The sequence below is a fragment of the Astyanax mexicanus genome, chromosome 16, assembly GCF_023375975.1.
Source record: "Astyanax mexicanus isolate ESR-SI-001 chromosome 16, AstMex3_surface, whole genome shotgun sequence".
Taxonomy (NCBI): domain Eukaryota; kingdom Metazoa; phylum Chordata; class Actinopteri; order Characiformes; family Acestrorhamphidae; genus Astyanax; species Astyanax mexicanus.
Window position 1 is genome coordinate 33509108 of NC_064423.1, and position 25401 is coordinate 33534508.

At 38.2% G+C, this 25401-nt stretch overlaps 1 protein-coding gene across 6 annotated transcripts in view; it reads left to right on the forward strand.

The window, feature by feature from the left end:
- pacsin3 (protein kinase C and casein kinase substrate in neurons 3) overlaps positions 1 to 25401 on the forward strand; it is a 52263-nt gene continuing 26862 nt past the window's right edge. For 2 of the 6 annotated variants that reach the window (XM_049465782.1, XM_049465786.1), the window contains exons 1-3: positions 1 to 482; positions 11882 to 11948; positions 22629 to 22729. In XM_049465782.1, coding sequence (XP_049321739.1) covers positions 22676 to 22729 — 54 coding nt within the window. In that variant the 5' untranslated portion in view covers positions 1 to 482; positions 11882 to 11948; positions 22629 to 22675. Of the gene's footprint in view, positions 483 to 11881; positions 11949 to 21215; positions 21317 to 22628; positions 22730 to 25401 lie in introns of those variants that run through there. The other 4 variants (XM_007231834.4, XM_049465783.1, XM_049465784.1 and 1 more) reach the window with 4 other exon arrangements.

Genomic DNA, 25401 nt, shown 5'->3' on the forward strand with positions numbered 1-25401 from the left:
TGCTGGAGCAGAGCGGGCTGTCAGTAGTACGTTATTTGGGATTAACGCAGCAGGGAGGCTGTTTAATCGTCTGTATTTCAGCTGTAACTCTGCGTACTGACTTTTCTCTGCTTATAGAGGAATTCTACACAAACACCAGTGGACGGATCGCTGTGTACTTTAACTGGAAGGGGTTAAATCCTGCAGCTAATTGGATCTATGGACATAATGCTGATCCTGCCTCCTGCTCTCTCTCCTACAGGATATTATTTCTCCGTTTAGTTTCGTTACCATGGCAGGAAGGGAGGAAGGTGCCTGAGTGCTTCGTTTGCTGGGCGCTTTAGTTTATCAGTTTAACTCGTTTTTTAACGCAAAACCGGTTTGGATCTGATTATAGATCGCCTTTATCAGTTTAAAGAAGTTCATGGAGGTCTGCTGCTAGTCGCTGATCTGGGATCTTAACGTTAGCAGCAGCAGCAGCATTGCTCGCCTGCAGCTTCTAAGTAAGTTCAATTCAAGCTCGATTTGTTTTTACAAGCTTTTATAAACTTTTATGCTGGTTAAAGTTCACAGTTTTGATATACAATAGACATTTTAGTGGCTGTGAACATAAGCTTTAAGTTGGTTCCTTTTTAAGAGGAAAGTAACGTTATATTCGAATGATCCGTTCCACCTTAAATAGTGCAGCAGTTATACCCCGGCGCCTTAAGGTGGAACGGATACTTATTATTTTTAGTTTTTTTCCAATACTTCCTATGTAGATTTTCCTTAAGAAAAATGCTATTGTTGGCTTTTATACCGGCTTACTGTTTGTTGATAGTTTAGAGTCCTTTAGAATGTAATTTAATGTATTTCCTAATTTTCTTGGATTATAATCATAAGATGTTTATAATGCATGCAACGTAGAAAAAATATATTTTTTTGCCAAGCATAGGGTATGTTTGAGTTTAAAAGCAAGTTTAGCTGGTATACAAGCATGACCAAGCATGACCATGCTCACTGAACAGCATGGCTTGCATGACCAAGCTGGGTTACCAGAATGGCAAACTGACTAGCATGGTCATCTCAAGCTGGTTAAATTGGTTAAACTGGCTGACCATCTTATCTCTTGACCTGTATAGGATATTTTTGGATTTAATATTGAATTTAGTTTAGCTGGTCTACAATCATGATCAGCCTGACCAAGCAAGCTAGCTAGATTACCAGTATAACCAAGTATGACTATGGTATGAGCCAAGCTGGTTGAAAAACATGACAAAAATCTATTTTAAGGAACCACCCAAGATCGATCCAAGTCTCTAAAATGTTTGATTCCCATTTAGATTGGTACAAAATAATGCATGCAAAATGTTACTGGAGTTGATCTTATTCCATTTTTGCACTTTTAATGTAGATTAGCTTAATTAAATGCTATTCTTGGCTTCAAAAAGACTTAAAAATATGAAAAACATTCTTTAGAAAGCTCTAGAGAAAATAACTTCGCTCCTTTTCTTGGGTTACGAGCCAATGTTTCCAATGCATAAAAAGTTTTTGCCAAGCGCAAGGTATGTATGAGTTTAGCTGGTCTGAAACCTATCAAGCTATATAACCAGTATGACTAAGTTTGACCATGCCTTTTGACCAGCACGGCCAACATGACTAACATGGTCAGCTTAATCTGGTTAAATTGGTTAAGCTGACTGACCACCTCAGTTTAGGATATTTTTTAATTTATTAGTTTTGCTGGTCTACAAGCATGATCAGCCTGACCAAGGAAGATAGCTAGATTACTAGAAGAAAAACAGTGTTAATGAGATGGTAACCAACTAGTCTACCAGCATATGGTATGTTTTTTATCCGGGTAATCAACTTTTCAACCACCTTGTCCAATAGACACCACCTTAGACTATACAAAACGATCAGCTATCAGCAAAAAAAAAAAATGTGTTTAGCTGTCACTGTCATTAGAGTAGTGTTCACCATTGTAAATGGATCCAAGATCCATTTCAGTAAACTCTTTTTGAAAAATGTGTATTCCCATTCACACTGACAAAAAAATTAAAAGGATTTAGTGGAGTTGAGCTTCAGTTAATTCACATATATGGAAAAATGCATACAGCACACCAATAATTATCTTGGCAGTTTACATAATTAGGAATAGGCCCATCATTACAGCCCATCCTAATCTCATATGGATCCCAGCTAGGCCCCATGTACAGTGCACAACCCAGATGGGCTCCATATTTAGCTCCCCCTGTTCCATCACTGACCTTGATTGGGCCCATCACTGACAACCAGATGTGGTGCCCATGTACACATATTTCTGGTTCTGAGTTTGGCTAACCATGCAAACCCCACATCGACATGTTATTTAGGATGGTGTTCCAAATAGTTGTTTTTGACTTAAAAGGACTGGTTTAGTGAAGCTTTTAATTTGCACAATTTTGCTCTTACTCCTTTATGTAGTTGAACAGTCAAGAGTTTGGTGTCTGAAGTTTGCTTCTTTAGTTTTTCACCAAACAGTCAATGCAGCTAACAAGTAATGAAAGGCTACATCACCTGACAAACTTTTGTGTGACATTACTGCTTAAAAAATCCAGCACAATATGGTCTATGCTGGTCTTTGATCTCCATGGTGATTAAAAAGGTCATCCAGCGAAACCTACACTATGCTGGTGAGCCAGCTGGAAAAGCTGGTTGGCCAACTTTGATCTAGCATGTTTTTTTTTTAGTTTCATTATTATCATGACCATCTTGACCAAGCTGTTCATCAACCTTTAAACACAAATTTACTGGTTAACTGGCTCTTCTGTTCTTGGAAGACTTTAGTAGATTATAGAGAATGGCTGTGACGATTTGGTTGCATGCAAGAAGATGAGCATTTGTGTGATCAAGATGTTTGATGAACTTCACCAGACCTCAATCCCAGTTTCCTAGCTTATCCCAAAAGTACCAGATTATAGAGAACCATCCATTTCAGAGAACACAGTTCCACTGGCCTACAGCCTAGTGCATTACACCCCTCAAGCTCATGCCTTGCATTACGCCTTGTGCTAAAATGTTTGTTTATTTGCTCCAGAGAATCCTGTTCTTTTGCCAATACTTTCTTACAGTGACTAGACAAGTTGCAGGAATGCATTTGCATAACTATGTCTGCAATATATGCAAATCAAATTTGCTGAATGCTATCAGATTGGACAAAAAATAAAGACAAAATAATAATAATATGAAGATATTCCTAGAAACCTTGGGTGCTTGGACCCCTAATAAACCCCTAATCAGAAGGAGACTCCACATACTTTATGTACAAGTTTGTTTGTAGATAAAAAGAATCACCTCTTTTAAAAATGCAGTTTAGTCACACTAAAATCTTTTACATCTAAACTGGCCATTTTACAGAAAAAGTTAAAATCCTTTGCCATTTTTAATACCTTAATCAAGGTATTTTGGAGCATATGTATTGTAAAAGAACAATTGACAGTTTAAGAATATGTCAGATAAAGGCATGGATTTGGGCATTGGGGCATGTAGCTTAATGTAAATCATATGGAATTGTGTGGTGGAAAGGTGGAACTGGATGTAGGAGGAGATGGGAGTGTTTGCCTTTTTTAATAAGAAATGTGCTTGTAATTTCCATTAACAGAAACAGCAGTAGGCTAATATTATATAGTAGGCTCCTGAAAGGAAAGGTTTAAATAATGGAAATGAGTTTTAATATTTAATATGATTTTTAATATTAGTCATGTACTCGTACGAGTATGGCAGTTTGATTAGAAGATAAGTAGGGATGCACCAGAATCAGTGTGGGACGATATGACCTTAGTTAAGTATTATGATCATAACTGGACATTTGAACAGGATTATGATTTATTTACAATTGTTTTAACCAGTGAATGTTACAGCATTTTTTTTCTTTGCTACTTGATCTGCTCAGTGTTAAAGTTCTTAATGTTGTAGACTGGACAGGATGAAGTCACGTGTCTACACATGCAGTATTAGGTTTTTATAGGGCACAGTACATAAATACACATAAAATAGCCAGTAAGTATATGTCAGTGACTTGGATTACGCAAGATTACTTTGATTTGAAATGTTTCTGAATGTTGATTTTGATTATTTTTTTGATTAATTGCTCAGTATATTTATATATTCATTATTTATACAATTTGTCACTGATTGACTTTTATTTCAAGGGCCATTACATTAGTTGGAAAATTTATTTATTTAAAAGTTAGAAGGTACAGATGTCTGTTGTGGAAGTTATTGGCAAGTTTTCTATACCTTTTTTCTATATTTTTTTCATATCGATATCCAAATTATATTATGTTTTTATGTACATTTAGGCCACATCATCCAGCCCTGATTTGATCAAAGATATTAGACAAGAAGCTAAGGCCAAATTTGAATATTTGGACATGTACACCATCAACATGTCACATATGAAAATAGGGATGCCTACAAGTAAAGCACTCCTGGTTTTCAGAGCAGAACAACATCAAACATGTCAGTGATCCATGGTTATATTTGGCAGAATGTAATGGGTGCATTTATCTGGTGCTGGTTGTCCTGGGGCTTTTTAAAATCTGTGCTATAATGAATTCTAGATATTTTAGTGTAGTGTTCCAAACCATGCTGCTGGGAAACTACCTTCCTGCAGGTTTCAACTACAACCCAGATCTAACTCAAACACTCTAATCAGCCAGTCAATGATTTCTGAAAGCAGCAGTTAGTTGGATCAGGTGGGATGGAATAGGGCTGGATCCAAAGTCTTCCAGAAGTTTGGAGACTACCATTTTACTGATCAAGCTGAACCTTCCAACAAAATAATAAACCAGAATTCTTTCTTCAGAGGAACAGTGAGTACACTGCCCATCCCAGTCCATCCCAGTCTCTGAAACACTCAGTAAACCCTGTGGACTGCACTGATGAGGGTGGAATTACAGTGAACAAGATTAACACTCCTACAAACCTCTTTAGTTGCCAGAAGCACTTGCAACCTCCTTTGGAAATAATCACTTAAAAACTGAAGTATTATTTTGTTGGATTCTTTAATTCTTTAATTCTCATATTAAAGTGGATTTAGATGCGGAGAAACATCTCTGACCAAACGTGATAAGCAATGTAGACTGCAATTTTTTATTTAATTTATGTGAACATCCTCTCCATGAGAGCATTATTACGGATACAATGAAGAGCTGTGGAGTGTGGCAATACAATCTTTACATCTCAACTAATATTTAAAATCCATACTGTTTTTGTATTGCAGCAGGAATTATCACAATACTTCGATATACTTATATTTTCTTACAACCCCAGCCTCTGTTTACTGATACAATCCTGCTCTTCAAGAAAAAGAGTTAGTTTGCATTCCTGTGCATTATTGAGAGTAAACTATTTGTATAACTTTTGTGTTTATCAAACATTTTCCAGTATTTTCCAGGGGGTTCTCATCAACTGCCCAGTTAAAACTGCAGAGGGAACAGACTTGCCTATAAGGACTTCGATTTTTCATAGCACTTTGTTTGAATTTTTATCTTTGCGTAAAATATGATTCTCAATGGAAGTACATTAGAAAGAAAAAGTAGGTAAACCCATTTGATTTTCACAGTGTTTTGCATAAATTCGTCAAAATATGTGATCTGATCTTCATCCCAGTCCCAAGTGTATTGACTAGGGGTGTCACGATTCTCTAAATCCTCGATTCGATTTCATTTTCGATTTGAGGGTCACGATTCGATTCGATTCTCGATTTTCTTGTTTTTTTTTCTTGTTATTATTTTATGCCTCATAAAATTTAAATAATATATTTATTATTATTATTATTATTATTATAAATATTATAAATATTATTATTATTATTTATTAAGATATATATGGTAATGCCATCTAGTGACTTTTTTGGTAGCAACAGTGTGCACTATTAAAACAAGCAGTTTATCAGAGCTGTGTGTGGATGGCTGGTGAAACTGCTCATTACATGAAGCTGCAGTTCTTCATCCAACCACTAGTCGGAGCTGCAGCAGCACAAGCCCCGCTCTCTTCACTCAGTCACTACTTCAGTACAGCCCAGCCACGGGCTACAGAGCTCAGCCAGTCCGTTTTTACTGTTTCTGTAAACAAATAAAGGTTTTAACCCCACAAACCGGATAATACAGCTCACTACAGTTCATCTTTCAGCCCAAGCAGCTAACAGCAGCAGGTTAGAACAGCCGACACGGAGGCACTGCTCGGATTACATTATAAACAGGTCAGTTAGCGCGCTGCTAACCTCAGGATGTTTATAACTACGGAGTTTAGTGGACACACCACGGCCGCCAGGTAAGTCTTTTAAAGGCTACTGAAGACTATTAAAGGCTATTAGAGTGTAACCCCTGGCTCCCAGGGGTTACAAGAGGTTATTGAAAGCATTATTGGGGGGCAGAAATCAGTACAGGCTGGTTAGATAAGTGATGTGGGTATTGTCTTATAAATATTTACACATAACTTATATCTCTCCTGAAAAGCTTTTATTTTAGTCAGAAACACGCTTGTGTTTACTTTATCTGAGAGAAAGATGTTTTTTTAATTCAATGGAAAGCAACAGGTGTAGTCAATTATAAGTTTAAGATTTTTAATCCACCTCACTGTGATCTATAGTCAGTGTTCTCAAGTCACACTGACACACGCATTTCAGCGAGTTCACACGCTCTCACCTGCGCGCACCCACCCCTCCGTTAGATACAGATACAAAACCTGCGCGCCCAACCCCCGCCCCCCCTCCCCCGTTGGACAGATAAAAACAGTGATCACACTCCCGCCGACTGCGCTCATGCAGTGGCTATCTCTATTTAAATGAATAGGATGCGCTGTGTTGGTGCCGCGCCATTTGCGTAGCGCGCTGCGCTATTTGCGTAGCGCGCGCGGGAGGGATCGTCGATCCTCTTTTTGACTTCGATACTCGAGATCGTGACCTCATTTCGATTCGATTTCGATAAAATATCGAGATCGTGACACCCCTAGTATTGACAAATATTATGTGTTTGGGTTATTGTCCTGTTGCATTACCTTTTTAAGGACTTTTACAGAGTTTAATCTGATTTACAGACACTCGCTCGCATTATCCTTTAGAATTTTTAGATACACTTGGCATTCATCTTTACCTTAATGAGATGGTAAGCTGGTCAGGCCCTTATGCAGCAAAGCAGGCCCAAATCATGATGTTTCCTCCACCATGTTTTACATTATGGAAGATGTTTTAATTGTAAAATGTAGTGCCTTCTTTATGCCAGATGTAATTTTGATATCATTTTATGACATAATTATGCAGAAAACTATGAAATTCAAATGGGTTGCCATTCATACAAATATGAATGTGTTAAAGTTGGCAGTCCTGATGCACAACAATTCCTCAGTCACAACTGAATTCAAGATCTGCTAACAGTAACCTGTGCTAGCTATATGATATCTTAAGTACCCTGGCTGTTACTGTGTTTTAACCTAATCAGACCATTGAAAACTATTATGGGAAAGCTGAGACTGTCAGAATCTGCTAGACATTTCACCTCAAATACAATCATTACTGTTGCCTAATTATTACATGTTCCTGCAGCAAAATATCACATCTATCTATTACATAATAAAAAGACACTGATATGAATCACCATCGCTTATCCAGGACTGCTAATAAGAAGGGAATGTACAGTATTTTGGGCCCTATCTTCCCATTGTTGGAATGCCAGAGACCTGCATGATGAACACTATGCCGAAGGTTATTAGATTGCATAATCATGTTTTTAAGAGTTTATTGTTTGTATTTTATTTTGATATTCATTTTAATAACAAATCCAATCTTGTCAAGATACCTGGTCCAGGTATTCACTTATCCAGGGAAGTATTTTATTTCCATGGCTGTGGTTCTCGGTCTGTTTGGATTTTACTTTGTCATATTCCTCAGTCATTTGTAGGTGTTTCCATCTCATTGCAAAACCTAAACAATCACTTATTCTGTCATTAATACTGAGTGACGTTCAGAGTTTGGACACTATCTCGTCAAACGAGGCTAACTGTGCAGTTGAGTCACTAACATGAGAAACATTATGCTAACACAATGGCTAATGGAGTTAGGTGTGGCTTGTATTGTTCTCTAAGGAAATTTCAGGCATGCTTTTTAATCAAGTTCCCACATTGTGTAGCTTCTCCCTGAATGTTTGAGCTAGGTGTTTCACTTTCAGCTAGGGACTGAAGTGATAAGTCAACATAACCAACAATGTGGTTCAAATTGTGTTCAAATTTCAGGATCTTATGTTATGTCAAGGGAGACAGAAGAACAGGGTGACATTCACAAGTGTGCAGACTTGAGCAGGAACAGAAGCCATGTTCATAGAAGGCAGTGATTGAGGAGATGGCAGAAATAGTAGTTGAATCATCAGAATAATCGAAAAAAATAATTGCTAGTAAAAGTGAGCACTCATATCTTATCAAAAGCACTGGTAGAAAAGGTGTGTACTGTGTGCTTGGTGTGGAGCAGAAGTGATAATCTGGCTTTTCTCTCCATTCGTGGGTTTATTGCTGAAGTGCTGTTTTCCAGCTTGGATCTTTTCATGGTTAGGTATCCACAGACTTTGGGAAGTACCATCTTTTTCTCCTGTATAAAGCAGCTGCCTGTTCTCCATATGCTGGGTGTTTGTTGTTTACAGTAGGCTCAAGATTTGCCAGATAAAAATCTGCTTTACTGAACTTTTAGACCCCATTTAGACATGGTTTCATCGTGTGACTGTTACTGTTCTCAATATGATTCTAGCAACATTTTGTTTACAGTTGATTATGCAAATTCACTTGTTAGACTGTATGCAACCAGTCATCTGTCCAGCCCCTTGGACTTCAGTGATGGTTGTATCATGGAATAATAATTTGAAAACTTGGTCAGTAATAAATAATAATTTATTATACCGCCCACCCCTGTATTACAGTAAGGCTCAGTTACTGTAATCTCCATACAGAAGCCACTTTTTCCTATTTTTGAATCGGCGGCTCTCCCATGAAGGGACCGCGGCTGTCAAAGAGCCCAGTGTTTGGCCTCGGAGCGGTGCAGTATACCCTGCTTCTCGAAAGCTCAGTGGCCTTTGAGTCCCAGTGTAGGCATGCTGGGAACAATGGGGCTTTTGTTTCGCTGCCCGGTGTCCTGCCATCATACGCCAAACAACAGGGACACAATCCTGATTTCCTTGGCTTCTTTTAAAAGAGCTACACCATCCCAGCTTTTTCCTCTCCATTATTATTCCAAAAGAGATTCACTTCAGTCAGCTCTCCAGTGGAACATTTGGAACTTCCCCACTGCTGCGCTCCACAAATTATAGAATGAAACAATAAATTAAATGTATTACATTTTTATAATAGTGGCATGCTGTTGAAAGCAGTGCATTTCATTTTTGTGAAGCTTTTAATGGTATTTGTTTTGTATAATAAGCCACAAAAAAAAATCAGATTTTTATTTTTTACATAACATTATTTTACATTACATTTAGGCCTGTCATAATACACATTTAGACTATATGTTGTCCCACAAATTATTGTGATAAACTATATAATTAAAACTATTGTATATCACTGTTATAATGATAATATATTATCTTAATTATGCAATTACCCCCTTTAAAAAAGCAAGGAACTATTTTATGATTCAGCAATGAAAAAAATATATAAAAGGACCTCAAATACTCCAATGTTGCATACACAGACTGCATATTAACACTACCTGTTATATTACAAACATATTGTGAAATCTAGCAAAGTGTCGTTTTTTTTTATATATCGCAAAAGGAAATTATATTGAGGTCATATCCATATATTGTATGATAAGTTGATTATATAATTATGGTGACAGAGCTAATTACATAATTTATTTAGCCACATTTTATTGCAGTAGTACATTCTTGAAATTAATACAATTATTCCGATTTTATTTTTAGAGTATCGTAAAAACACCCAGAAATATTGTGATGCTTTATTTAGAGACATATTGCCCAGCCCTAGCTAACGTTCTGCAGACTGAGGGGCAGTGAGATCATAGCGATGGGTGTTGTGAGAAGAAGGTGGAGGCCTGGTGCCCTGATATAGTGAGGGGTCCGTATGTTCCTAGACTAATGAGAGAAGCATGTTTGAACCTGAGAGGCCGCAGGAATGTGGTAAATGCTTTGAATGATGTCATATATCTTCAGCTTGTTTGCAAGGCCTTAAGATTCAGGGGAAGCTGTGTGTAATTCTCAGATGGTAACATGTCCTGAACATGAGCAGTATGGAGGTTGGAGATAAGCTTTGGCTGATGTTTCATACAACTTTTGCTGTTGCTAGCTTCTTTTTTTTAGAGCCAGATTGACCTATTGGTTAACTGATAACATGGACCGATATTGACTGCTAACATTTTTTCAGTATTGAAAAAACAATGAAAAAGTGCTGTGTTTTTGCTACATATATATACATGCATATATGTACATATATACAGAATTCTGCCACAATTTGTGGTTGAATTTTATAAAATACCATGAAGTCGCAATTACGAAACATGACCGTTACAGTTGAAAAGGTATTTTGCTTTGTAACATTAGGCCGGGTGAACACCTACAGCACACACAAATGTAAAAAAGGCTTCATGAATACAAGCATGTCTGATTACTCAGTGCATCACAATGTCTTACCGAGATTTAAATCACACTATATTAAAATAAAGCTATATCGAGAGCACAGAACACCACAGTGGATCACGTGACTAAAATTTACCCAGAGTACAGAATTAATAAATTCAAAACTTTATTAAAGTTATTGCAGCTAATATTACTATCCTAGCCCTGTACAGCTTCAGCTACAGTTTCAGCTGTAGTAAAAATATTTTTATTTAAACTTACATTTCTATGATTAAAACACTGTTTTACTCTGATTTACTTGAAGTGACAGTCCATAGGTTTTTGGTGAGAATGTGTATTTGCACAGAGTATGTTAATGTTATTTTAAAACATGCATTGTGGTGCAGTCTCTTTTCAGAGAGAATGAATGATTTATTTTAATGAGGATTCCGTTGCACACTTATCTCGCCTACTTTATTCAGTTCTAATTTTGCATTCCTTTGGTTGAATGATATGTAAATAAACAGAAGAAGGCTGAATTAACTGTTCTGATATCTCCATGTACACAGCTGTTCTTGTATCAGCATCATTAGCAGAACGTGACTACTAAATTTATTTTTGCATGTTTGGGAGGTAACTATACAACATATTGATGTACTAACCTGTTTTGTACTAATAGGAAGTGATGAACCGAGCTTATAACAGCATGTCACTGCATGTTGCCTTGTTGCATTGTTTTCTAATATTTTTGTTGTTTCTAACTAGCTCATCTCTTTCTGTTTCTAAGCCCCTAGAGCAGCTTATACTGTATGTATTTATTCATTAATTGCAATCAAGGTAAAATCATAAATTAGTCATGATCTTAATTTGACATCATATCACCCAGTCCCTGTGTAAAAATATATTTATTTTTGTGTATTTATTACCCATATAATATGATTGAATCGAATGAAAAATCTGATATTTGATGATTTATTCAGTTGTTTTCTAAAGAATCGTAATTAGAATTGAATTCTTTGGGGTCAGAGGTCTGTGCTCATATACTGAAGCGTAATATTGAATGACCTGAACTGAGCAGCTGACCGGTGACTGGCCCGTGGTCAGAGGAGTAATAAGTGCATGTGATGGTGCAGAGTTTTCCACTGCTCTTTGTTGGCTAGTCCAGCCTTTCTATGTGCGGCATTTGGCTCTGAGTCTTGGAATGTGCCACCTTTGGGTGCTGGGACTTATATTAGCTTGCTGCTTTGCTGTGGACAGGTCTTTTTGTGGACAGCGTGTTCGGCTGCTTCTCTCTTAACACCTCGCTCATCTCTGCTTTCTTACAGGGCCACTGTACAGGCAGAGTACCTGGACAGAGGCATTACTAACCTCTAATATTTCACCGCGCCTTAGGTAAGTTCTTTATGCTTGATAGAAGTGCTAGCTGGTAAAAAAAAATGTGTTTGCAATATTTGAATACCTCTTTTTGATATCAAATGTTTGTGATGGCAGAATGTGGTTTGAGTTTGATAGATTTCTACCAATGTAGGTATTGTATTAATTTGTGTGTGTAAGCAGATTTTTTATTCAGGTGGTTTATGTCTGTATTTTACAGTTTGTTTGTAAGTGTATATTCAGTCTTATACAACAAAGTTTGGGGATAATCTCTTTGGCTACTTAAACATGAAATAGAATAATTTTAGCTAATTGTAACAGAGAGTTCATAAATCCTCAGTTTGACCTGTAAAAAAAGTTTGGGTAACTTAAGGCAAACCAAAAGCACAGATTAGCAAGTCAGGTCTGAGGGATTTCATCAGTTCTAAATACCTGCAAAAATACTCATACAAAGATGGGCTCTTCCATGAAACTACAAGATCCAAAGATCTAAAAACAAAGTTATCAATGTTTTAAAAAGTGAGATATACGATAGCCACCAGTTTTCAGCTTGTGGTTCTTTATAGTCCAGATTGTCAAAAAAGTGTCAGTTCAGGGGAACTGTAGACGTCAATATGATATCTAGGAGACAGAAAAATGCTGATATGCCGGTTAACCAGGTCAATCAGAGCCCCTATATGTCTGCAAAGATCCTATGGTGGTGCTCTGTTCCACTGTGCAGCATTGCTTGTACAATCGGTCATCATGAAAGAGTGATGGCTAGTCTTGTCACAAGTTTGCATCAGAACGAGTAGGGTTAACTCAAGAGAGCAGAAGTCAGAATAGCAGTATTTGTACACAATCAGCAATGGTAGATTTGGAAGGAAAAACACAATTCATAAGGAGAAAACATTACCAACTGTGAAGAATAGGGGTAAATTCTTAAAAAGGGCTTAAAGGACTTCTTTAAAAGACTTTGCAAGTGTTTGAAATAAAAAAAAAGTATTTTTTCTACATATATAGCCCCACACAAATAGAATTTCCACATGACTAATAATGTGCCTTTCTTAGACCATTGTTAGGTTAATTAATGACCAGAGGTCACCCTCAGTCGGACATACCGGCACCTAGAACAGCAGTAATGTCTTGAAAGGGGAAATAATTCATAGGCAGAGTTTAGGACGTAATAGTTATAGGAATAGATCAACTGAGACAGCCATTATCATTTCAGCTAAACGGGTTGACCTTTAGCATTCTTTGCTTTGTTTGAGGATTATGAAGGTTATGAAAAAAAATATTCATACCTTCTGGTATATCACATACTACTATGTAGGGATGTGGCATAACTTATGATACACAACAAATAATATTTTAATTGATAAAATGATAAAATCCATATTGTGATAATAGTGGTATTTTGTACTGAGTTTTTAGAACTGTTTTTTTTAGAATTGCCGTTTATGTGCATCATATTTTATGATTTTTTTTTAAACAGAATAGTATTTTATACATAGTCTTGGTAAGTTACTGTTGTTTACAAAATTGACAAAATTGAATGTTTAAAAATGCCATACTAAATTAAACTTTTGAATTTTAAAGCAGTAGGTTATGTTTTAAATTTTTATAATTAATAAAATATTTATAAATGTTTTGTCATATTGTCAACAATATAATTATTGCAGAAGTACCCTAAAATATAATGACATTATTTTCAGGTCATATTGCTAACACCTACTGCTACTACAATAACACCTCACCCTGCCCCTCCCAGTCTGCTGGATAAAGGTGTACAGTGTACTGAAGCTCTGCCGCATGGTCAGCTCTCAGTGTGTGTCAGATCTGGACACGTGTTTGGATGTTGTTGTGATGTGTTTTTTGCGTTCTGTGAGGGCGGTGCTCTGCTGAGTGAGGGGGATTAGGATGCTGTCAGTAGTGCAGCTGTTGCAGGCTGTTGAAGACATGCTTCTGGTGTTGATAATCTGCAGTTGTTTGAGATTGCAGGCCACGGGCGCAACGACTTGTTCTTTTATGAGGATTTTACTGTGAGATTGCCCTTAAATCCTTCAAAACTGAGAGTGAAAGCTTTATGGATGATATTCTATAAATATTCTACCAGCATATTTTTTATAAAAGAAACTTGAACTTAAATCTCTGTTAAAGAGATCTCGTCCTCCATTATCAGAACCAGACGTTCAAAACAATAACTGCTGCAGCACTCTGCCACCTTGTATACATTAATCAGATTAATGACTGCAAGTTTCCAGTGGGGGCTTATGTGAATGTCCCGCCCCTCCCTCCTGTGGCCTCATTCCGCTCAAATGGAGGCCATTGTTCTGCTGCTTGTTTGGCTACTGCACTGACGAGTTCTTCAGTGTCTAAGCATCATGGATATGAGGTTAAAGGATATGGGATAGTCTGATGAATGGTCATATCTTATAATTTTATTCAATTTGCCAAGACAGGTTTGCATCTTTCCTTTTGCACATGAGCTACGAGACTAATGGACAGTTGCGGTTTGGAAGATAACATACTCTCATCATGGACATGAACATCATGGAAACATTGTGCTTTTAATTATTATTTTTTTGTTATTTACTTTTCTAAACCATTGTTTTTAATCCCGAATGAGTGTACAACATACATATTTAAAAAGGTCCCTTAGCAAGTTAAACTTGACTGCAAGCTGTTGGTAGCCATCAACAAGCCTCTGGCAACATTCTGGTTGGATTTTTGCTCTTGCTCCCATAACTGGAACAGTTTTATTTAAATCAGTTGTTTCCTGACTTTTAAGCACATTTCACACATATTTAGCCGTTATTCTGGAGTCAGATAAGTAGCATAAACAGAGAGGCAATAGCTGTTTTGGAAAAACATTGTTGTGTCCAGTAAAAACAGAGACTGTATATCTGAGGAGACCTTTATTTACTAAGCTATCCACTTCATGCAGTATACTAGTTACACTAGACAAAAAACAATCCAAAAGCATAATGCCCCCACCACCATGCTTAACAGTTGTTACAGGTCTTTTGGTTTAAATTTACAAAACGCAGCTCTAGTCTTTGTGGCCAAACTACTCAACCCTCATCTCATGTGACAGTAAAATTATCCCACAAAAGATCTTGGAAATTATCTTCACTCATTTTTCCATAGATAAAGAACAAATCGAAGCTGAATTAGCTTGTTGACTGTATTTGAGACTGTATTTTTCACCAATTAATTGCTTTAAGCTTTACAAAGTGTGTGTATTATACTGAAATTGATGAAGGGTTTTCAGATGAAGTGTATATGTGTGTGAAAAAGCAAACAAGCGAAAGAGAGAGAGAGACACAGCCATGCAAACAAGTACCACATGCCACAAGTTGTGTTCTGAAAGCCACATCTGACAAGTAGGGTAAATGCCATAATGGGTTCCGAATGTGCTGCCATTTGCTCTCAGGTTTCTGCCAGGCCTCTACTCCACAGCAGTGGCCTGCCAGCACTGCTTTCTGTCGCCACCTTAAAACTCCCACATTGTCCTTTAAAACAAGCTAGAGGTAAAGGGGTCGCCTGACAGAAAGCTGCAGAAACCCCTGCCCTTCTTCCAACACCGCAGAGTTTTACGCCACGGATGCTCCACTTCACAGTGATTTAGCCTGACGGATTAGAGCACTGATTTGGCACGAAGGCCTAAACAGAGTCAATGACCGGTGCAGTATAAACATCCTCCGGCAGGAGGGATGCGGCCCCTAATTAGCCTCCAGGCACCCCTTTGGTTCCATGTGTGGGGCAGATTGTGGGAACCTTTCTGCAGATGTGAGAGGTTTGTGCATATGAGTGTATTGGGGGGGTAGGGGGTGGTCAATCTAAGTGGTCTTAAGTAGGGTTGCAGCGGTAACCGGTTTCACGGTATACCATGGTATTAAAATGCACGGTTATCATACCGTGTGTGTTTGCTTATTACCAGTAAAACGCATGCCAGCGGAGAAACTCACCCGCGCATGCGCAACTCTGCTCCGCTTCAGCTTCTCAGCACACAGCGGTGAGAACAGCAGAAAGTGCATCAGACTAAACAAATCTCCGTCCGCCTAAAAAAAGGCTAAACTAAAATCAGCAGTGTGGGACTATTTCAGAGACCCGCCGAACGCACCCGAGGATGGTTATCCGATTTGTAATCATCATTTGTAATGTGGCCGTAAAGTCACAGCTAAAGGTGGACATACGTCAAACCTGTTCTCCCATCTCCGAGAACACCACCCCGCCGTGCAGCGCAAAGTATGTGTTTAGTTTATAATTTTAATCTGAACCTAAATAAAACCTCTTTGTAGTCGTGCACAACCCATGCGGTAAGCGCCCGCAAAAGCGCTGTGTTATCCGAAATTTGGGCACGCAGGTACAGGCGTGAAGTGCGTGCTACGATGGATCGGTGTGAAAGCCTTAAAATAGAAATCTCTATTGTGAGGATCATGTCAGAAATAAATCCCCTCTTTCTGCAGTATCTGGTTATATACCAACTCGGCAGTAAAACGGACGTTTACAACAGTTGTTGATCAGACACTGACCCAGGCTCAGTTTATCAGATATTAAATAATTTAAACTTAAATAATTGTACTGAATATTTTAAATACAGGATCTTTACTTCTTAGAGTACATGTAATGTGTATAACGTGTGTGTGTTTCTACAATAAATAGTTAATTGAACAAAAAACCTTTGTTGTAATTTCTTTAAGGGTCAGTTTAATAATATATGTAACAAACTGTGATACCGTGATAACCGTGATACCGCGGTATTTTCTGAAACGGTTATCATACCGTGAAAATCTCATACCGTTGCAACCCTAGTCTTAAGTCATGATGTCTAAGCCTAGATGTGATTATGGAAGTTCTTGTAAGATCTAAATTGAACAATAATCAACATATTTAAAAGTCTTTCAAGTCAAAATTGTGCAATCAAAGTTCTTATGCTAAAGTGTGTTTGCTTTGTGGCCACCTTTTGTGACCCCCTTGGGCTGTAATTACCCCTCATATAAGACCAGATTCATGTGTCTTTAACTGGTACACGACTTGAAGAAAACTGTTTTAAACATAAATTTGAAATTGCAAAATCAGATGCAAACATCATGTAGGGGCAGTCTCCTAAACACAGATTACAAATATTTATAGACTATATTTTCCTTTAAATGGATAATCTTCATTCCAAGTGCTGTGTAGTCCAAAATGCACCAAAGAGTATGCAGAGTTGGCTCAAAAACGGCATCAGGCTTAACTTTTAAAAGCTTATGCTGCCAAAACAGCCTGATCTGTTGAGGTGTGAACCTTAGAGGATGTTGTCAGGTTCATTTAAAAGCAGTTTGTTCTACGGTAGCCCTTCAGTGGGATCTGACTAAACAGCATAGGGTTTTCACATAGTAATGTTCAGCGAATCAAGTCTGACCCACTTTAAACTATCCCAAACATGTCCTGCTCTGTTTCTGCATGGACTTACTTGGACATTACCTGGGTTTTGCATGAGGGTGTGGCAGGATAGAGTCTGGGTAATGGCTAGTACAACTGATCTAGACAATTGTTTTTACATATACAGCTTCTCCAGGTAATGTCCACATTCACCAACTGAATTTGGCCTCTGCCTTTAATCCCCCATGAAGGAAACAATTATCTATATACACTATTGAGCAAATCAGTAAAACACCTGATGTTTTTGGAGATGTTATAACCCAGTTATCTTGTCTTCACAGTTTGTTTCCTGTCAGACTGGCTCAGATATCTTGTCTTATATTGAATGCATCCTGTTCCTGAGAAAGGAGAGCCTGTCTAGTTTAGTTTAGCAATTGACCTAATCAGTGCCCCCCAAAAAACAGCCCCAGGCCTTGTGCTGGGGTTTCCTCAGTGCCCCAGTGAGCTTTATGTGAGCTTGCTCAATGTTTTGCTGACATAGCCATGTAATTACCACCCCCATAGACACGCCTCTCCCTGAACATGTTCTTTTTAGCGGGTATCTCAGTGGGAAGGCTGGTCAATTTTTGCACAGATGTGGAGGACAGACCTGGGAGCAACTTTGCATGAAACCACAGTGCCACGTTCACTGGTGAACTTGAGAAGTGGGGGGCAGTGAGGGCAACTGCCCCCTCCGGTTCCCCCATGGTTGAAAAAGCATCAGTAAGTGCCCTGTAGAAGAGACAAAGTGCCATTTGGCTCCCTTTGATGGAGTGCCCGGTATGGTTACCCCTTTACAATTAATTATGATGTGCCCTCTAATTAAGAAAATTAGATAATATAGCTTTGTAAATGCCCATGTATGGGTGCTCTTTCTCCTTTCCAAAAAATAGGTTTGCCACTGATCCACTTACAGTACATGAGCCTACTGTCCTCCCCTCTTGTCTGTTCATTTTTACAGCATGTAAATTTCCATTTAACGTCTTAAGTTCATTGTGTTGCCCTGCCAATTGCAAGATCCCCGTGCCAGACCGTGCCAAATCCCATGCTCTCTGGAATTAGCTTGGGAAAAGAATCATCCAGACTCTGAGTCTCTCGCTCTGTTTATGGACCACATGTCTCTGTGCTTGGACACTGAGATCCTTCACCCCATCTTCACACAGCTGTTCGAATCAGTTGTCGATGGCATGAGGTGACTAATGTTGTAATAGAGCCTGCTGTGTTCTCTCTCCAGTTCTATCTTAGGGGAGCTTTGAGTCCAGCATGTTAGAGATACTTCTCTCAATATTAATGACATCTGCAAAAGACCACTCAAGTGGTGGAACCAGTTTTTTTCAGAAGAACTTTGGCCGGTTGTTAAATACATTGGTCCATACTCAAATGTCCAAACCCCAGTCCAGTCAATCCCTTACCAATCCACTCTTCTACAACAAGTTTTAATTGCAAAATACAGTAATTTCTGACTGTGATGGCTAATGCTGAGCTATTTAAACATTCATATAATTTTATACTATTTCAAATAGGGCATATATACTAGACTATATTATATTACAGTATATTGTGATACTGTGAGCAAGATGATATGTAGCTTATTTTATCCAATTTTAAGGATGTAAATCATAAAAATATAAAGCAGTATTTTATGTTAAGAAAACAATTTACTTTACATTTACATTCATGGCATTTAGCTGATGTTCTTATCCAAAGTAACTTACATGGTTATACCTATTACAGAGGTGGTCAATGTAGTGTTTGGAGTCTTGCACAGCATAGTCACCCAGAATGGGAATTGAACCCCAGATTTCAACCTGATGTGGTAGCTCACTAGTAAGTAGTTGTGTTATCTGCTTTGCCACATAAAACAACAGTATTATATACATAAAATCTGTGTAGAGTGAAAGTTTACTTTTCATCCAATTAGAACAGTGGGATCAACACATGACCACACTTGTGGGTGGGGTTTAAACACAGAATTAAATTATCCATTGTCTTATCTTTTTTATCTATTAGGTTAAAAAACTATTTTTTTTTTTACAGTACTGCAGAATATTTCAAGATATCAATATTTTCGTACACCCCTAATTTCAAAACATTTCCAAACAGTTATCTAGACTTTAGTTTAATCAACATTTACCTGTGTTTTATAGCAAATGAAAATGTTAGCATTGTTAGCGATATCAGTAGATAACACACTGACCAGTATTTTTCACACTTAAAAACTATGGAACATGTCCACAGATGGACAGTACTGTGTATACAGTAGATAAAAGTAATGATTAACTGTAACTGCTTTTACTACTGTTGATGTGCACTGCAGCCATCTTGGATTCTGAACTCTGGGTTGCGAGACTCCAAATCCAAATCCAACAAATGTTCTACTTAAAACTTAAACATTAACCCGAAGTTAAAATGAAATGCAGCATAATTATCAGTCATGATAATCGCCTTTAAATAATTAAACGGGTAAGCTTCCTAAATCGTGTGACTGTCTTATTTTTTTTCACCCAAATTCCCTTGTTGGTGCCAAACAATCTCTGGCCCTGCTTTCTGTTTAAGGCCAACTCTGAGATATTTGAATTTTCAATTAGCAGGCATGGCAGAAGTGAGCCTCTCACGCATGTTCCCCTTCCAGCATGTCTGTGGGAAATGCCTCTGTTAGGAGTGGCCTGTCCAGTGCCTATCCCCTCTGTTCTCCTCCACTGTCCTGTGCAGGAAGTTTAGAGGAAGTAATCCGAACTTCTTTTCTACCAAAGAAGACAACATTCTCTGTTCCTGTTGTGGCCCACATTATATCAGTAACCTTATCCTCCAGCAAGGACGGGCAGGGATAGCATCCTCAAAGTTGTGAGAAACAGATAGTGTGGGTGTATTGTTTTGAAGCATTCCAGAGACTTTTTAAAGAGGTTACACTACTGAAACATTCAACCATCTAGATTAGATGTCTTTAGTCCTTTTGATCAGGATGAGTTTTACCAGGAGAGATGGGTTTTGAAATTATTACCAGACATTCTTAGTCATTTTAGTCCATCTGATTGTGACTATATAAGTAAAGATTCAAGAACTTAGGTTAACTCCATGTTAAACTAATCCTAATTTAATGAATTTTCTAAAAGGAGGCATTTGAGGAAGTGTATAGTTTTGCCATGGTACAGACACCTTGGGTAATTCAAGATACCCATCTCAGTCATTTATGTTGAGATTTCTTGTCCCATTCAAAATAGTCACATTTTTTCTGACATTCTGTAGTGAAAATATGTTACCCCATCTCCCTAGGTCAAACTAATCCTGTTCAAATAGGCTAATAAATAGTTATGACCAGTTTGGAATGAGAAATGTACTAAACAATCTTGTTAGTTATCAACACCTCAGAAGGTTAGCCAGAGAGCCGAGCCTCTTTTCAAGGCTCTTTGTTAGTCCCACAGAGCCCCATGAGGGTGTAGATTTTCCATTAGCACTGCTTGTGTTTGGCTTGGATTGGAAGCAGATGCTCTTAATGAAGCTTTCTCTCTGCCGGTTGCTCGCTGTGTCTGTCTGAGGAAGCTAGGCTAAATGACCTTGGCTCCAACAATACAGCTAGGGGCCCTGGCCGTGAGGTACTGTAAATACAGAGCATTACAGGAAAAGTCTGCACAGGGTCACTGGGTTTACCTCCCCTCCATTCTGGATTTTGGACGCCACACTTACAACGCTCAGAAGTCAGTTTACTCAAAAGCGGCAGTTTGAGCTACTCTTGCCAACAGTTGGTGCAGTAATAAACAAGGATTATTTTTGGTGCATGAGTGAGGCAGCGAGCGGGAGTTTCCTTTGGCTTTGTGACTGACGGATGTGTGTCAGATGGGCATATGAATGGACATTACCGTCCAAGTAACCGGGGTGGGGATGTCCAGGGAGTACGCTGGTAGACTGACAAGCATCGTTGTCTTTAGCCACCCAAATATACCCAGACTGGGGTAGAGCAAACTGTCTTCGCTTTCTCAGATAAACACAGCTCTGTGTAGGTGAGGTTTGTTTTTTCATTTTTCTCTTTTTCTATGTGGCTTTTTAGACGTTTCTCTTGGTCCCTTCAGACAAATCATTAGGGCATATATTTTGGCTGTACTCCTTGGAGTGATTCTTAGGGTGTATCATTTGGCTGAACTCTTTAAACGATTTTTTGAATAGCCCTTTTGGCTTTGATGCTTTCTTTGGATTAATTCTGTTAGCTGTCCACCCTGGACAACCTTTGGTTGCACTCTTCTAATGGTTTCTGTCGGTTGATACGTAGGGTGAAGCCTATGGCTGAACTTTTATGATGACCTACATGGGTTGATTTTTAGAATATATCCTTTGACTGGACTTTTGTGATGCTCTCCTAGGGCAGATCATTTAGCTGGACTTTTGTAATGGTCTACTTGTGGAAAAAAAATTAGGGTAGATCTTTTGGCTGGAGTCTTATAATACTCTCCTTGGGTAAATCCTTGCGGTGGGCTCTTATAATGGTCTCCTTGGATTAATTTTTAGAGTAGATCCATAGAGGATAGATCTGATGGACTCTTATAATGATATAATTTGCCCACTATTTTGGGCAGATTATTTGGCTAAAGTTTTAAAATGGCCTTCTTGGGTTGATTCTTAGAGTAGATCCATTGTCTGGGCTGTTGTGGTGCTCTCCTTTGGGTAATTCGTAGGGTGGATCTTTTTGCTATACTCTAATAGTTGATTAGTTTGAACCAGTTCTTAGGTTAGATTCTTTCATTTGAATCTTTAGAGCAGATCCTTTGGCTGGACAAATAAACTTCTTGAGTTGACTCTTAGGTAAGATATTTTTATCTGAACTCTTGTGATGGTTTTCTTGAGTTGATTTGTAGGGTAGATCCTTTAGCTGAGCTTTCATAATGCACTCCTTGAGTTGCTTTGTAGGGTAGATCCTTTGGCTGGACTTTTATAATGGACTCATTGGGCATATCTTTAGCGTAGATCCTTTGATTATAATGTTCTTTCTATGTTAATTCTTTGGATGAATCTTTTTCTCTGCCTCTTATAATGCTCCTCAAGACCAATCCTAAGGGTAGATACTTTGGTGTTATAATAGACTTCTTGAGTAGACCATTGGGTTGGACTTGCGTCTCATTGGACTGTTTGTGTTGTTTGAGTGATTGTGTTCTTGTTGCCAGCAGGGTAATGTCTGGTTGAGCAAGTATTTGTTGCAAGATCATCTGTTTGTGCTTTAACACAGTGTATGTTTGTTTTGGTACATGCATTTTGTCATGTTTTTGCCATTATTCCTGCTGTTAAAGTTTAGAAAGATTCACCTTTGTTTTTTCTCCACAGTTTGACAGACAGCCGCCATCATTCCGTGCTGTAAGGGCGACCCCAAAATGTCTTCCAACGGGGACCTGCAAGACGTTGGGAGCTACGGCAGCTTTTGGGAGGTAGGATGGACCTTTTTTATAGTCATACACGTACCTCTGTTAAAAAATACTGAAAAAGTCTAATTCAAGGCTGGCCCTTTTGGCCATCACAGTATAGTAATAATGACACATTACTTTAAAGATGATGCTACTCAGTGGCTTGAGTAGATGCAAAAGGGCTACGTCTCTCAGTGGTCCATTGTTTTCTGAAATTGACTAGGGTTTGACTTGAATGACCTAAGGTATCTGTGTCATGTATGATGAAACTTAATGCTTCCTGGAATGCATGCATACTTCAGAAATACTTTGTAAAACTTCCCTGTGTAAAATAAATATCCTCTGTCTAGAGCTGGACAATAGGGGTGTGACGAGACACTAATATCACAAGACGAGACGAGACGAGACACGATACTGGGTTCACGAGAACGAGACGAGATTTAAAAATTTAAATTTAAGAAAACGTCAAATATAAAAATGGCTAAAAAACTAGAGATTTATTTGACAAAATCATATAATGCAAACGTAACAGACTGGTTTCTCTCACATTGATTCTATAAGAAATAGAAATGGTAAATCTCTATGGTAAATCTCTTGTATGGTAAATCTCTTGTATGGTAACTCTCTTGTATGGTAACTCTCTTGTATGGTAACTCTCTTGTAATTTAACTATGCATAACCATAACCAGTCATATTAAGACTATGCTTGAAGTGAAACAGAGACAGAACATTTTTTAAATACAGTACAGAGCTAAGGGATTAGTACAACTGCCTATGAAACAGTCACGTGTAGGATTTACTTACAGTATTTATATATGGTTTGTGTCTTGTTGGTCACTCTGTTACCGTTTATTGTTTCCACTGGAGCCAAAATGCAGCCAGACATACAACTTAAAAGTAGCAAAACCATCTTCTATGCAAATGCCAGAATTTTCCTCTTCTGCTGAGAGCTGCTCTCACCGCTCAGCCACCACACTCGCTGCTATCGCTACTGTGTTGCCAGATCCCTCCCTGTTTATTTTTTCTCCCGCGAGACAGTCTTAAGCTTGACGAGAAATATTGTCATGTTTTAATCTCGCGAGATCTCGTGCCACGATATCTCGTCACACCCCTACTGAACAATATAGGGAAAATCATTCAAACAATGTTATAAACCGTATTAATGCCACTAGAATGAAGTGTATTTACTGACTATGACAGACTGTAGGCTAATCAAAATGTTGGTGTGTTTGACCACAGCATCGTCCTTCTTGCAAGAGCAATTTTTCAATATTCCACTTTCTTGGCTGCTGAAATCAGAAAAAGTCTCAGACCAAATTTAGTACTGTTCAGAACTGGAAATGTGATGTTGTTCCTAGTTTCAAGCCTCTTTATTTGCAAGTACTTTGTGTGTGTGTGTGAGACTCCGAGAGCAAAAAGAGACTCTACAGCAGAAACCCTGCTGATCCTAAATTTCCATGGCCTCCCTAAGAGGAGATCTGCCCCTGGCTAAGACTGCAGCAGCACAGCCCCTCCTCCACCTTTACTGCAGACACTCCATCAAGCTTGCACTCACCTCTGAGAGCAAGCAAGAGCCAGAGAGGCTCAGCTCTCCAAAACCGCTGAACAGTGGAGACGGCCAGGCCCTCAGTGCATGAAGATGTTGATGAAAAATGAGTGGATGACTTGCTCTGCTGCTCATTAGAGTGATAACTCTTGGACAGGTTCTGTTTCAGGCTAAAGGGTAAAGAGCTTATTTGCTGTAGGTTATATAAGCCTGCACAAGTTGGCAGAAAATGGGCCAGTATCAGTTTAGTCAGAGTTAATGGTGATGAGCTCTGTCAAAATATTATGCAGGCTAGTAATTCTAGTCTCAGTGATTTTAGCACAAAACTAGCATCAGCTAACAATGCTGGAGTAAACACTATTTTTAAATAGGTATGTTAACTTCTAAACTAGCAGAGTTTCTGCTCTACTGCACAGTCTGGGCTGAAAGTTACTAATCGTGGGTGGGCCCACCATAAAAAGACATTAGCCAGGCTAGAATGAATGTTAAATAAGTTACTGCATTAGGATCTGTACCATTTTACCTACTTGTGAAACTCATATTTTTTCACCAAATTCGTATACAATTCAAGTTGGATTGATGTAAAAGTTATGCATTTTAATCTGGCTTTCAGACTAAGTTGCATTACTGCATATCAGAATATGAATTGGATTTGGATACCACAATATGAAAGGATGTATGTTTTTTTTTTTTTTTTTTTTGCTGTTCACACTCACACAGAACATATTCTTGTCACAAACAACAAAAAAAATCAGATTTAGACATGTTTATCTGCTGTGTTAATGTAATCTTAGCTAGGGTCAAATCGATCTCTGCTATTTGTGTTTAAAATGTAAGCAATCGAAGTGAATTTAAGTCCAGTTCTTCTTATTTGAATGCAAATAAAGAATGATGCAGGACAATGATCACAAGTCAGAAAACATACTGTCCTTCATTCTTTTTAAGATTTGAAACTGTTATGTTTACATGAAAAAGGATGTCAAAAAGAAGTTTTCCTAACTTTTATGTCCGAATATGAAGAAAAAGGTGTTTAGACACACAATTGATCCAGAAGAAAACGTAAGCGAAGTAACTATGTGACGTTATAACTTAATATAGCGTTATTGAACTTTTTTTGCCTTAATCTTTATTAAACAGAAAATTAATTGAA